Here is a 15,466-nt window from a genome sequence, read left to right as displayed (position 1 = left end):
GGATGGTTTCGCAAAGTGAAAAACACATCTGCATACATTACTTCATCCCATTTTACACACAGGAAATCACATAAACAAACAAACTTTTCACGTAACAACAACACAAATATTCAATCACTATGACAATAGACAATACCTTTACACAAAACAATCGAAGGGGACTCGAACCCCTGTGTCACTCTCAGCAAACAGACAAATATTTACAATAGTTACCACGGGCTTATTCAGATTTTACCAAATGGGGACTCTTTTTCACAATGCCTCCACTCTGTTGACCCCCCATCCTGCTTGCCTACACAAAGTGTAGTTAAAATTTGATTAAAAATCACTAAAATTTCTCCACCCCCAACACCCAAAGCAGTAGACAGACTCGCCCCGCGAGTCTATCTTATTCACCTTTTCGCGCCTCAAACACCGGGTTACTATAATAGGCTGGCAACTACTACGTTTATTGCATAGAGAAGGGGAAGCCTTTTCACTCTTAATTAAACCTAATTTGACATATAGGACAAATTATTTCATTCCCATCGTTTACAGTTATTCTCTGATTACACCAAATACACTCCAATATAAATATAGGGGTACGACTATTTTCAGTATGTAGAGGACATTTTTCTCAGAAACTCATACATATGTCATTTCATCCGCTTTGTTCGTCTCCGGCCGCTCTCTTCGCGGAGAACACGGAACCGCGGATCAGAACTCCGCACTCGCTTCGCAGCTGCGTCTCACACGTACAATGCAGACAGTCAGTCACACAAACGGGCCTGTTACGCTTCTCACTCACACCACAAACTGCACCAATTAGAATAATAATCAAGCTCACATATAGTATAAATCGTTAACCATGAACTGTTTGCCACAAGTCCACACAGATCAGTTTAAACTATAATACACGGTACCGGATTTTACAACAGATGACTATAATTATGGCAATGCCACCTGCAACTCCTATCACTACAGTTAGGAGACCCCAAGGCACTTGAGGATACCACCTTATGGGGACTCAAACCCCAAACCCCAACCTTTCCAGGGGTGAGCACCAATGCTCCTTACCTTGCGTAGGACGTCTCCTCACGACTTTCAGGTATCCCCTTACTCCCAAATTGGCCAAAAAGTTAAAGAATACCTTTATCAAATAGATAGTCCTTTGTCTGCTCCTGCCGTGATCTGGATGAGGCGAGAAGTCCCTCTGGAGAAGTCTCCGGGGCTACCCAAGGGAGTCCTTTTTCTCAGCGGGTCCCGCAGGCAAGCAGAGGAAGTCCCACCTGGGTTGCCAATCTGAAACGAAGAAGTCTCCGAAAAACTTTCTAAGACTTAATTTGGAGTTTTAGAAAGCAGGTATTCTTTATTGCAGCACTGGATGCACAGGGGATCGCTCCACCTAGTGTGCGTGCCAAATCACTTAACCACAGAAGTTATATACAGTTAGAGTATACATATTCATTACATTCATTAACATATGCAAAAGTCTCAGTCTTCACACATACTTGGTTCTAGCTCCTGGCTTAAGTAGTGTAATTCTCACTAGCACCACCCTCTTATCTCAAGATACAAGGTTGGCCTCCTTATCTAGAATACTAAGTTTCAAGGCCTTTTTATCTACTATGTGTCTGGTCGGCCTATTCACAAGGTATTCCTAAACATCTGCATCATTTCAACCAAAGAACTGTAAATCTCTTCATTGTTCCTTCGTACTTTACGTTAATCCCTATCAAATGAGTGTCCAGAGAGGTGGAAAGGAAAAGGGAGGATACAGGCACAAGTTAAGGAGGATTGACGAGACCTGGGGAATCTGCCCTAGCGGATCCACTGGTTATATTAGAGCTAGGGAAACAACAGCAGGGCATGGAGTTTCTGGTTGACACTGGAGCCACGTTTTCGGTTTTAAATCAAGCTTTGACACCTGTAGATGATGATTTTGTAACGGTAAGTGGAGCCACTGGTCAGAGTGAGAAGGCGTATTTTTTAAAACCTCTTAAGTTTAAGTTATGGAAACAATTGGGGATACATAAATTTTCATATATGCCTAATTCGCAAAGACCTCTATTAGGGTGAGATCTATTAGAACAATTAGAGGCAGAAATAAGATTTCAAAAAGGGAAAGTAGAACTCCGGGTGGGAAATGACCAACTAATTGAAGTTTTGAGTCTAGCCCTCATAAGTACCCCTGTTGGTTCAGGAATACCTGAGGAAATCCAGAACCAAGTATATCCAGGAGTATGGGCTTCAGAAATACCAGGAAGGGCGAAAAATACCTCTCCAATATTAATCAAACTCAAGCAAGAGACACGGCCTGTAAGAATTAAACAATACCCCTTTAGAACGGAAGATAGGGAAGGGATTTGACCTATAATTGACCGATTTATTAAAAATGGACTATTAATAGAGTGTGAATCATAATATAACATTCCTATCTTGCCGGTTAAGAAAACAAATGGCAGTTATAGAATAGTACAGGATCTTAGAGCTATTAATAAAGTTGTTGAAGATTTGCACCCTGTTGTGGCAAATCCATATACATTGTTAACCAAATTAGCACCTGAATTAGCTTGGTTTACCGTATTGGACCTGAAAGATGTCTTCTTGTTTACCCTTGAGCTCAGAAAGCCAACTGCTGTTTGCATTTGAATGGGAAAATCCAGACTCCGGAAGAAAGACACGATTAACATGGACCATGTTACCACAGGGGTTTAAAAATAGCCCCACACTTTTTGGCCAAAGATCTAGAGCAATGGGAGCGACCGCATGGAGTTGGAACAATATTACAATATGTAGATTATCTATTGATAGTCACTGAAACAAGAGAACTGTGTATAGCATGGACTGTCAGTTTGTTAAACTTTCTTGGACTAAGTGGTTATCGAGTCTCTCCACAGAAAGCTCAGCCCAAAAGCTGGTAACCTATCTCGGACATGAGATCACGGCTGGACAGCGGACACTCGGGGCCGCAAGAAAAGAGGCCATCTGTCAGACTCCTAAACCCCAAACAGTTAAAGAGCTCCAAACCTTCTTAGGCATGACAGGGTGGTGCCGTCTATGGATTTACAGTTATGGGCTTTTGGTGAAACCGCTTTATGAGCTTTTAAAATCAAGCTCGAGAGACCTTAGTTGGAAGAAGCAGACAAGGCATTCCATCGATTAAAACAAGAACTAATGAAGGCACCAGCTTTGGGACTACAGAATACCACCAAACCTTTTTGGTTATTCTCGCATGAGAAACAGGGAATAGCCTTGGGAGTTCTGGTCCGGAATATAGGACCATATCGGAGGGCAGTGGCATACTTTTCCAAACAACTTGATGAAGTAAGCAAGGGCTGGCCCAGTTGCTTGAGGGCAGTAGCCACAGTAGCGTTAAACATTCAAGAGGCACGTAAGTTTACATTGAGCCAAAAGATTACAGTACTGGTATCTCACACTGTGTCAGCGGTATTGGAGGTAAAGGGAGGGCATTGGCTCTCACCTCAGAGATTCCTTAAATATCAAGCCATCCTGGTAGAGCAGGATGATGTGGAAATAGTGGTTACTAATATTGTCAATCCAGCATCTTTCCTTAGAGGAACCACGGGAGAACCAGTATCGCATGACTGCCTGGAAACAATAGAAGCAGTCTATTCTAGTCGACCTGACCTGAAGGAAGAACCGCTGGAACATGCTGAAGACTCTTGGTACACCGACAGAAGCAGCTTTGTCCAACAAGGTGTCCGCAAGGCAGGATACGCGGTAACCACTGCGGATCAGGTAATAGAGTCCAAAGCTCTTGCCCCAAACACCTCGGCACAAAAAGCAGAAATCATAGCTCTAACTCGAGCACTGGAATTAGCCAAAGGCAAGAGAATTAACATCTGCTCAGACTCCAAATATGCTTTTGGAGTAGTCCATGCTCATGGAGCTATATGGAAAGAAAGAGGACTCCTATCTACTCAAGGGAAGCATATAAAACATGCTGAAGAAATTCTTAAGCTCCTGAAAGCAGTACTGTTACCTGAGAAGGTGGCTATCATGCACTGTAAAGCTCATCAGAAAGGAAACACTGCTCAAGAACTGGGCAATGCTATGGCAGACCATGAGACCAAAAGGGTTGCAGAGAAAGGTGATTTAGAGGTGCAGTCTCTGGTCCCAGACGGTAAAATACAAATCGAGTGCCCACCTAAATATTCTAAAGAAGATCAAAAACTAATTGAAGATTTAGAGGGAAAGATAGAAAAAGATGGGTGGGCAAAAACTCCACAAGGGAAATTAATAATACCATTGGCCTTGTTATGGGCTATAGTTATGGCAGAACGTAGGAAATCCCACTGGGGAATAGAGATCCTATACAAATACTTGAGTCGACTGATAGTCGCTTGGAACCTGTATACCACTGTTAAGCAGGTAACATTACAGTGTGAGGTTTGTTTGCAAAATAACCCTGAAATAAGATCTAAGGCCCAATTCGGACAAACAGGGAGAGGAAATTATCCAGGACAACAGAGGCAAATTGATTTCTCGGAACTCCCAAGAAGAGGGGGGTTTCGGTATCTGTTGGTCTTGACAGACACCTTTTCAGGATGGCCAGAAGCTTTCCCTTGCTGAACTAATAAAGCTAAAGAGGTAACTAAAATAATATTGCAAGAGATAATACCGAGATTTGGAGTTCCCGCAGTAATCTCATCAGATCAGGGTCCTCACTTTATTGCAAAAGTTAGCAAGCTTTTGGGAATAGATTGGCAATTACATACCCTGTATAATCCACAATCGAGTGGTCAAGTGGAAAAGATGAACCACCTGATTAAGTTGCAAATCGTAAAATTGGGAAAGGAGGCCAATTTATCTTGGCCCCAATCATTGCCCTTCGCACTCCTGAGAATAAGAACTAAGCCCAGAAGTAAGGAAGGGTTAAGTTCTTTTGAAATAATGTATGCGAGGCCTTATATTGTACAGGCAGGAACATCAACTCAGATTGGAAATGAGATATTGACCGATTATGTAATAAGCCTGCAAAAGCGGCTTCGGGAAATAGAGAAATTGGTCTTGGGAACAAGAGCCCGAGGCCTCGAAGGGCCTGTACACAATATTGAACCTGGTGACTATGTATATGTAAGATCTCTTATAGATTCACCCCTGGAGCCAAGGTGGGAAGGTCCGTTCCAGGTGTTGCTGACTTCTCATACGGCAGTCAAAATACGGCAGAACAAGCATCATGGATACATCATACCAGAGTTAAGAAAGCCCCTCGACCACAATGGAGATCAACACCAGCTGGACCACTGAAACTACGCATTCAACGAAAAGATGGACATTGATAATGAACATAATGGGACTATGGGTAACGGCTATAAGTGCATGGAATCAGAATTCGTACATACAGACATAGAGATGACTAAATCAATAGTGGATAGTTTGAATCTATCTGATTGCTGGATATGTGTAGCTCTTCCCAGAGGCCAAACGGAGATATCCTTGTTTGGAGTTATGTCTTTTAGTTGGTCCATGATCAACGAAGCTACTGGAGTAAACATGTGGAAAGCAGGAAAATCATCCAAAATGGAATGTAAAAATAACATGACAATAAAGGAAAAGGGGCCTAAGTTTGAACTCCAAACTCTGGGTGGGGGAGTTTTGTTGGAGGGATGTAGAAACAAGAGCACTAATGAATGTACAAGCACTCCCCAATTTGGAAACTTTAAATTGAATAACGACTATTATTGACTTACAGAACCAAACATTAATTGACAGTTTACAGGACATGAACTTCTCAGATGATCTCTTACTAAGGGACCTGAAGGTGACTCTGAAGGGAATCTATCATAATCAGCAGATCCAGTGGGGAAATAGTACAAGCCCAGTGCCTATATGTCCAACCTCTCAAGGGATTTGGTGGTTGTGTGGAGATGGTCGTGCACGAAAGATGTTACCCAAATCTTGGCAAGGAACCGGCACTCTCGGGTATCTTATGTCATAATATAAAATCATAAACCAAACTGAGATACCTACAGGAATTTTAAGGAGTCCTTGGATACGAGTGAAGCGGAATAATCCGTTGGTAGAGAGACCTACTGGCTTTCATAGCTTTGTTCGATGGCTTCTCCCTTGGTTAGGAGTAAGTGAACTTGAGAAGGCTATCCTAAACATATCAACAATGATGGAATTAGCCTTAAATGCAACAGGAGATGCCTTGCTGTCACAACAACAGGAAATAGAGAGCTTGTGACAGTTCTCTGCCCAGAATAGGATGGCCTTAGATGTCGTATTTGCCAATCAGGGAGTTATGTGTGCTGTGATCAATAGAGGTTGTTGTTCCTATGTTGATCTAAGTAAAAGAATCGAAACAGATATAAAACAAATCTGGCAACAATCAAAACTATTGCATCAAGTATCACAAGATAATACTTCTTGGGTTTTTTCTGAACTTTGGGAAAAACTTACCTCTTGGTTACCTGATCTAACATGGCTTAAGCGACTCTTTATTTTTGTTCTTATGTTTATTATATTAGGATTACTAGTTTATTGTATGCTGCAGTGTTTTATGTGGATGTATAAACAAACTGGAAACTCTTATGAAGAATGGAAGAAGCATAAATTAAGACAGAGAATTGAAAACGGCAAATATTTTGCCAGAACTCTTGAAGGAAATGGTATTTTATAGCAAAAGAATTTGCAATGGGGAAAGAAAAGGGGGGACTTGAATTAAGGAATTAATGTATAACCCATTGTAGCTTAGTAATTTAGGTAAGATAGATGCTCTTGTAAAGTGCATTGAATAGCCAGGCAGGATGCTGTAAATTTGATGCAAGCAAGAATTGTATGGATAACAGGGACTGCTGGTACCGAAACCAGGAACCCTATTGTTTGCAAGAAGCAGCCATCTGGCTGAAGCTGGTTTGCCGGTTTGGAACACAGTCAGCTCAGCACTCTGAGCCAAAGGTGAAAAGTACACGGTAAAGAAGACTGTGAGCCTTCATCCAAAAGACCCCAACAGACAACCACCCGATGGCAGTACGCAGGCGCCGGAAGGAGGAGATTTATGATAATGAGTTCCTGAGAATGACATGACAGTTATGTCCATTAATTGTAATAATCCAACCTATAGTAATGAATATGCATATCTTTGTGCAATAAATGAACACTTGTTCTGTGACCCGGTGTGCAAGTTAGGAGGAGCGGTCCCCCTTGCACCCGGTGCCGTAATAAACATACCTGCTTTATAACTCTTTGCAAGTTGTAGGGTTTGTTTCCGCGCATTACTGGGACTACACCTTTTGGGCCATAATCCTTGTACCCCATGTCTTCCTTATACCTGTCTCCAGCTGCTGTGATAGGAGGTCCAATTTCATCATTTCCACCTCTGATGCTAGAGCATGGAAGAGGGATGGCACCTTCATTGTAATTGGGGCCCAAAGGACACAGATCCTCAAGGGCCTACAGTGAGAAAAAGCAGGTCAAGTTAAGAAGAAACATGCAGCTTTAATGTTTGCAAGTACATGAGCAAGGATCCTCTCTCTACCGTCACCCACCCTGCCAGGGTGAGCAGAGGAGGTCAGGGAAATCATCTCCTCAGCCAGAGCCATGTGTTGATGAGGCAGGCAGAGATCATCATAGGGTAGACAAGAGCATCCTTCTGACTCCAGGTGTTGCACTGCTCCTCCAGCACACAGAGCCTCCCCGAGATCCTTGTCAACTGCAAGGGAAACAGTGGGGCCACTGTCAGCCCTGCAGCAAATTACAGGACATTGGCTGCATCCCAGAGACATGGGACAGCAAGGGATAGAGGGATGGGAGCTGCTGTGTCCTTCAGATCCTCCTTTTCTAGAGCAACGGCTATGTTTGTGTGGGAGAATTAGCAGCAGTACCTCAGCTGCTAAGCACATGCATTACGAAAAGGTCCTTCCCATGAGAAGAGCATCTGAGCCCTTTACTGCCAGGAGATGGAGGGGTCTGGTTGTCTCCTGTAGACCTACAGCCCCTCAAGGTAGGAGCTTGATGAGTCATCACACAAGTAAGTCCCCCCTGCTTCTCCATTAGCACTAGGGAACCTGGGAGGTCTAAATATTCACCGTGTTATCAACACACATTTTATTCATGCTTTTTTCACATCATCAATACTGGAATTACATTAATAGATTAACCCTTTCCTTCTTTATCTTCCTACCTCACCTTCCCCCATGAATTGGGTTAAAACAACCTCCTAGGCAATGTATCAAACTGCAACAAAATTCCATTCCACCCTTACTCCTCCCTAAAAGACATTCTAGGGTTCATACTCATACTTCTCCCACTAATAACTCTAGCCTTAGTCTCATCTAACTTACTAGGAGACCCAGAGAACTTCACCCCGGTAAACTCACTAGTCACACCTTGTCGTAGTTTAATCTGGCAGGCAGCCAAATACTACGCAGCCGCTCGCTCACTCCCCCCGCCCCCCCAGTGGGACGGGGAGAGAATCGGAAGGGTAGGAGTGAGAAAAACTCGTGGGTTGAGATAAAGACAGTTTAATAGAACAGAAGAGGGAAAATAATAATAATAATGATGATAGAATATATAAAATGAGTGATGCACAATGCAATTGCTCACCACCCGTGCTGACCGATAACCAAGTAGCGATCGGCACTTCCTGGATCACGCCTACCGTTCATATACTGAGCATGACATCACATGGTATGGATGTCCTGGTTCCAGCTGGGACAGGGTTAACTTTCTTCCCAGTAGCCTGGGGGGTTGTGCTGTGTTTTGGGTTCGGTGTGAAAGGAGCGTTGATGGCCCATTGATGCTTTGGCTGTTGCTGGGTGATGCTTGCACCGGGAGGGGGGAGCACAGCCGGGGTGGTGGACCCAGCTGGCCAATGGGGTATTCTATACCATGTGACATCATGCTCAGTATAAAAACCAGGTGTGTGGGGGGGCTCGCCCCCCGTTCGTGACACGCGGTCGGCGGTCGGTGAGCGGTTCTGTTGTGCATTGCCTGCTTTGTGTATTCTGTTATTGTTGTTGTTCTCACTGTTATTATTACTGTTCTACTTAGTTTTATTTCAATTATTAAACTGTTTTTATCTCAACCCGGGAGCTTTCCTACTTGTGCCCTCCCAATTCTCTCCCCCATCCCACCGGGGGGGGGCGGTGATCGAGCGGCTGCGTGGCGTTTATTTTTGCTGGCTGGGGTTAAACCACGACAGTCCTTTTTGGCACCCAACGTGGGGCACGAAGGGTTGAGATAACGACAGATTATTTAGAACATATTAAGGAATTTATATCTGGTAACATATTCGTTTGTTCTGCACCATGCTCTTGTTTTTACTGTACCTGTTAAAAATTGGAGTTGGGTTTTGTAGTCTGTTGTGCTCTGCCGTGATTAATGATGTTTTGCCTGGGAGATTTGTTACTAAAACGCTGGCATTGGGGGTTATGTGGTATTTGGGATTCGTAATGAAGCCGTTTCTGTATTTTGGGTACCACCTCATGGAGACCATTAGCAATTATACCTTTTCCTCCGAGAGATTTTTTATGGAGGAAATAGAGAATGGCACCCTCACTACCTTCATCTCCTTTGTTAAAATAACTTGCCAGTACCTTGAACATCCCTGGGTAGTTAAGATACATCTCTTGGTACTCCTTGGGAATATTGTTGCGGTTTTATCCAAGGTTAGTAAGCAATTTAAGAATGTCATCCAGAGATCTTCCCCAAGGCTGGATAGTTATGAGTGGCAAGGCGAGTGGGATAGCATGGGCAAATGCCTAGGGCGATGGGCACCCCCAGTGTTCTGGAACTTTACCCCTGAACAAGTGAAGAACCCTGAAAAATTAGTAGAATATTTGGAAGAAGTATGCTGTCACCCTGGCCATTCCAGGGAGACGCAAATCACTACAATGTGCTGGGGCCTGGCCCATGCCTACCGAGCCCTATTTAACACCACTCAGAACCCCCAAGGGGAAGGAAACGTCTCTGCAGCTGATGACAAAGCAACAGGCCCTGTGGCTACACCAGCCCCCAGGGCAAGCACAGCAGCTACTCCGCCGCCTGCGATAGAGAACCAACCCATGCCGGTATCAGTCGCCCCTATACAAAAAAGAAAATGCACAAGAAAATCAGCTCGTCTAGTAAGGGATGAAGATGAACCAGGGCCATCACGGGAACAGGAGGAGGAGGAGGCAGAACCCGTAAATGAGATGGTGACCACCCGATCCCTATCTCTGGGTGAGCTGCGAGATATGCGAAAAGACTTCAGCCGTCGTCCAGGCGAGCACATTGTCACCTGGCTGCTCCGATGCTGGGATAACGGGGCCAGTAGCCTGGAATTAGAGGGTAGGGAAGCCAAGCAGCTGGGATCCCTTTCTAGGGAAGGGGGCATTGACAAAGCAATTGGACAAGGGGCACAAGTCCTCAGCCTCTGGAGGCGACTCCTGTCAGGTGTGAAGGAAAGGTATCCCTTCAAGGAAGATGTTATATGCCACCCAGGCAAGTGGACCACCATGGAGAGAGGTATCCAGTACCTGAGAGAATTAGCCGTGCTGGAAGTGATTTATGATGACCTGAACAACGAGCAGTTATCCAAAGACCCAGATGAGGTCAAATGCACCCGACCCATGTGGCGGAAGTTTGTACGGAGCGCACCAGCGTCACATGCAAACTCATTGGCAATAATGACCTGGAGAGATGGAGAGGAACAAACAGTGGATGAACTGGCTGGCCAACTCCGGCAATATGAAGAAAGTCTCTCTTCCTCCCTACGAGCCTGTGTCTCTGCTGTGGAGAAACTGTCTCAGGAGGTCCAGCAACTCAAAGAGGATATGTCCTGCTCCCCCCCTGCACGGGCCAGTGTCTCAGCCATTAGGAGCAAACGTCCCTCTGCTCAAGAGAGGAGACATCGTGGGTACACACCCCGGGGCACCCTGTGGTTTTACCTGCGTGACCACGGAGAGGACATGAGGAAGTGGGATGGAAAACCTACCTCAGTCCTACAGGCACGGGTACATGAGTTGCAAGGGAAAACAACCACAAAAGGGGGTTCTTCCAGGAAAACCGCTGCTCCAGTCTCCAGTGAGTTCCCCAGACAGAGTAGAAGGGCTGATTCCACTTCCGACCTTAACAAAGGGACTTCTGACTCATACTTACAAGAAGTAGATAGCGAATATGATGACCAGGACTAGAGGGGCCCTGCCTCCAGCCAGGTGGAGGAAAGGGACAACCGGGTTTACTGGACTGTGTGGATTCGATGGCCTGGCACATCAGATCCACAAGAATATAAGGCTCTCGTAGACACCGGTGCACAGTGTACCCTGATGCCATCAGGCTATAAAGGGGCAGAACCCATTTGTATTTCTGGAGTGACAGGGGGATCCCAAGAGTTAACTGTGTTGGAGGCGGAAGTAAGTCTAACCGGGAATGAGTGGCAGAAGCACCCCATTGTGACTGGCCCAGAGGCTCCGTGCATCCTTGGCATAGACTATCTCAGGAGAGGGTATTTCAAGGACCCAAAAGGGTACCGGTGGGCTTTTGGTATAGCTGCCCTGGAGACGGAGGAAATTAAACAGCTGTCCACCTTGCCCGGTCTCTCAGAGGATCCTTCTGTTGTGGGGTTGTTAAAGGTCCAAGAACAACAGGTGCCGACCGCTACCACAACAGTGCACCGGCGGCAATACCGCACCAACCGAGACTCCTTGATCCCCATCCATGAGCTGATTCGTCGACTAGAGAGCCAAGGAGTGATCAGTAAGACTCGCTCACCCTTTAACAGTCCCATATGGCCAGTGCGAAAGTCCAATGGAGAGTGGAGGCTAACAGTAGACTACTGTGGCCTGAACGAAGTGACGCCACCACTGAGTGCTGCTGTGCCGGACATGCTGGAACTTCAATACGAACTGGAGTCAAAGGCAGCCAAGTGGTACGCCACCATTGATATCGCTAATGCATTCTTCTCCATCCCTTTGGCGGCAGAGTGCAGGCCACAGTTTGCTTTCACTTGGAGGGGTGTCCAGTACACCTGGAACCGACTGCCCCAGGGGTGGAAACACAGCCCTACCATTTGCCATGGACTGATCCACACCGCACTGGAACAGGGTGAGGCTCCAGAACACCTGCAATACATTGATGACATCATCATGTGGGGCAACACAGCAGAGGAAGTTTTCAAGAAAGGGGAGAGAATAGTCCAAATCCTTCTGAAGGCCGGCTTTGCAATAAAACGAAGTAAGGTCAAGGGACCTGCACAGGAGATCCAGTTTTTAGGAATAAAATGGCAAGATGGACGTCGTCAGATCCCAACAGATGTGATCAATAAAATAACAGCCATGTCTCCACCAACTAACAAAAAGGAAACGCAAGCTTTCTTAGGCGTTGTGGGCTTTTGGAGAATGCATATTCCAAATTACAGTCAGATCGTAAGCCCTCTCTATCACGTGACCAGGAAGAAGAACGACTTCAGATGGGGCCCTGAGCAACGACAAGCATTTGAGCAAATTAAACAGGAGATAGTTCAGGCAGTAGCCCTTGGGCCAGTCCGGGCAGGACAAGATGTGAAGAATGTGCTTTACACCGCAGCCGGGGAGAATGGCCCTACCTGGAGCCTCTGGCAGAAAGCACCAGGGGAGACTCGAGGTCGACCCTTAGGGTTCTGGAGTCGGGGATACAGAGGATCCGAGGCCCGCTACACTCCAACTGAGAAGGAGATATTGGCAGCATATGAAGGGGTTCAAGCTGCTTCGGAAGTGGTTGGCACTGAAGCACAGCTCCTCCTGGCACCCCGACTGCCGGTGCTGGGCTGGATGTTCAAAGGGAGCGTCCCCTCTACACATCATGCAACTGATGCTACGTGGAGTAAGTGGGTCGCGCTGATCACACAACGGGCCCGAATAGGAAACCCCAGTCGCCCAGGAATCTTGGAGGTGATCACGAACTGGCCAGAAGGCAAAGATTTTGGAATATCCCCAGAGGAGGAGGTAATGCGTGCTGAAGAGGCCCCACCATATAACAAACTACCAGAAAACGAGAAGCAATATCCCTGTTCACGGATGGGTCCTGTCGCCTTGTGGGAAAACATCGGAGATGGAAGGCTGCGGTATGGAGTCCCATACGCCAAGTTGCAGAAACTGCTGAAGGAGAAGGTGAATCGAGTCAGTTTGCAGAGGTGAAAGCCATCCAGCTGGCCATGGGCATTGCCGAACGAGAAAAATGGCCAGTGCTTTATCTCTATACTGACTCATGGATGGTGGCAAATGCCCTGTGGGGGTGGTTGCAGCAGTGGAAGCAGAACAACTGGCAGCGCAGAGGTAAACCCATCTGGGCTGCCGCATTGTGGCAAGATATTGCTGCCCAGGTAGAGAACCTGACTGTAAAAGTACGTCACGTAGATGCTCACGTACCCAAAAGTCGGGCCAGTGAAGAGCACCAAAACAACCAGCAGGTGGATCAGGCTGCCAAGATCGAAGTAGCTCAGGTAGATCTGGACTGGCAACATAAAGGTGAATTATTTATAGCTTGGTGGGCCCATGACACTTCAGGCCACCAAGGGAGAGATGCAACATATAGATGGGCTCGTGATCGAGGGGTGGACTTAACCATGGACACTATTGCACAGGTTATCCACGAATGTGAAACATGCGCTGCAATCAAGCAAGCCAAACGAGTAAAGCCTCTTTGGTATGGAGGACGATGGTTGAAGTATAAATATGGGGAGGCTTGGCAGATTGATTATATCACGCTCCCACAAACCCGACAGGGCAAGCGCTATGTGCTCACCATGGTGGAAGTAACCACAGGATGGCTGGAAACATATCCTGTGCCCCATGCCACCGCCCGGAACACCATCCTGGGCCTTGAAAAGCAAATCCGGTGGTGACATGGCACCCCAGAAAGAATTGAGTCAGACAATGGGACTCACTTCCGAAACGCCCTCATAGACACCTGGGCCAAAGAGCACGGCATTGAGTGGGTCTATCACATCCCCTACCATACACCAGCCTCCGGAAAAACTGAACGATACAATGGGCTGTTAAAGACAACACTGAGGGCAATGGGTGGTGGGACATTCAAGCATTGGGACACACATTTAGCAAAGGCCACCTGGTTAGTCAACACTAGGGGATCTGTCACTCGAGCTGGCCCTGCCCAATCCAAACCCTTACGTGCTGTAGAGGGGGATAAAGTCCCTGTCGTGCATATGAGAAATATGCTGGGGAAGACGGTCTGGGTTGCTCCTGCCTCTGGCAAGGGAAAACCCATCCGTGGGATTGCTTTTGCTCAGGGACCTGGGTGCACTTGGTGGGTGATGAGAAAGGATGGGGAAGTCCGGTGTGTACCTCAGGGGGATTTAATTTTGGGTGAAAATAGCCAATGAACTGAATTGTACGATGTTAGTTATTACATAGTACTGTATGTCATCACTTTTATGGTTACCATATGCCATATTAACAGTATTACAGTAAGAATCACACAGATTAATTTAGGATGAACGCCGATGAAACTGAGCAAGGTGCAACAATGATAGAACCAGACGAGCGCCCAGAACTGGCCTCCGCATGCAAGAGCCTGACACCACACACCATCTCTCCTGCCCTGCAAGACTGTTACGACAGGTGGAACCCGAAGTCATGAATTAAATGAACTCAACGGACGTTTTAGAGGGATGGCCCATGGACTAAAGGAATGATATCTCTGTGTGCGTATATATCAAAAGGCAGGGAAAAGTAGCGGTGACTAATTGGAATGTATGGGAAAATGTGAGACCTGGGCATGATGTAGATGGTATAGAATAAGGGGTGGATGTTGTCCTGGTTCCAGCTGGGACAGGGTTAACTTTCTTCCCAGTAGCCTGGGGGGTTGTGCTGTGTTTTGGGTTCGGTGTGAAAGGAGCGTTGATGGCCCATTGATGCTTTGGCTGTTGCTGGGTGATGCTTGCACCGGGAGGGGGGAGCACAGCCGGGGTGGTGGACCCAGCTGGCCAATGGGGTATTCTATACCATGTGACATCATGCTCAGTATAAAAACCAGGTGTGTGGGGGGGCTCGCCCCCCGTTCGTGACACGCGGTCGGCGGTCGGTGAGCGGTTCTGTTGTGCATTGCCTGCTTTGTGTATTCTGTTATTGTTGTTGTTCTCACTGTTATTATTACTGTTCTACTTAGTTTTATTTCAATTATTAAACTGTTTTTATCTCAACCCGGGAGCTTTCCTACTTGTGCCCTCCCAATTCTCTCCCCCATCCCACCGGGGGGGGCGGTGATCGAGCGGCTGCGTGGCGTTTATTTTTGCTGGCTGGGGTTAAACCACGACAATGGAATACCCCATTAGCCAGCTGGGCTGGCTGTCCTGATTATGTTCCCTCCCATCTTGTGTACCTAGCTCAGTCAGTAGGCACGGGAGCTGTCCTTGGACTAGGAGGGCACTTAGCAACAACTGAAAACATCAGTGTATTATCAACATTCTCCTTGTACTAAATCCAAAACACAGCACTAGGAAGAAATTTAACCCTATCCCAGCCGAAACTAGGATAACCTC

General features: G+C 46.4%; 1 protein-coding gene across 1 annotated transcript; it reads left to right on the top strand.

The window, feature by feature from the left end:
- The first annotated feature begins 5,728 nt into the window (after window positions 1–5,728).
- Window positions 5,729–6,628, top strand: LOC142087912 (endogenous retroviral envelope protein HEMO-like). The gene is given in 1 exon segment (XM_075162699.1): window positions 5,729–6,628. A coding segment is annotated over 1 exon segment (900 nt).
- The last annotated feature ends 8,838 nt before the right edge of the window (window positions 6,629–15,466 follow it).

Source organism: Calonectris borealis, chromosome 13 (assembly GCF_964195595.1).
Source record: "Calonectris borealis chromosome 13, bCalBor7.hap1.2, whole genome shotgun sequence".
In the NCBI taxonomy this organism is placed as follows: Eukaryota; Metazoa; Chordata; class Aves; order Procellariiformes; family Procellariidae; genus Calonectris; species Calonectris borealis.
Note: the sequence above shows the minus strand (reverse complement) of the source record. Positions and strands in the feature narration are given on the sequence as shown.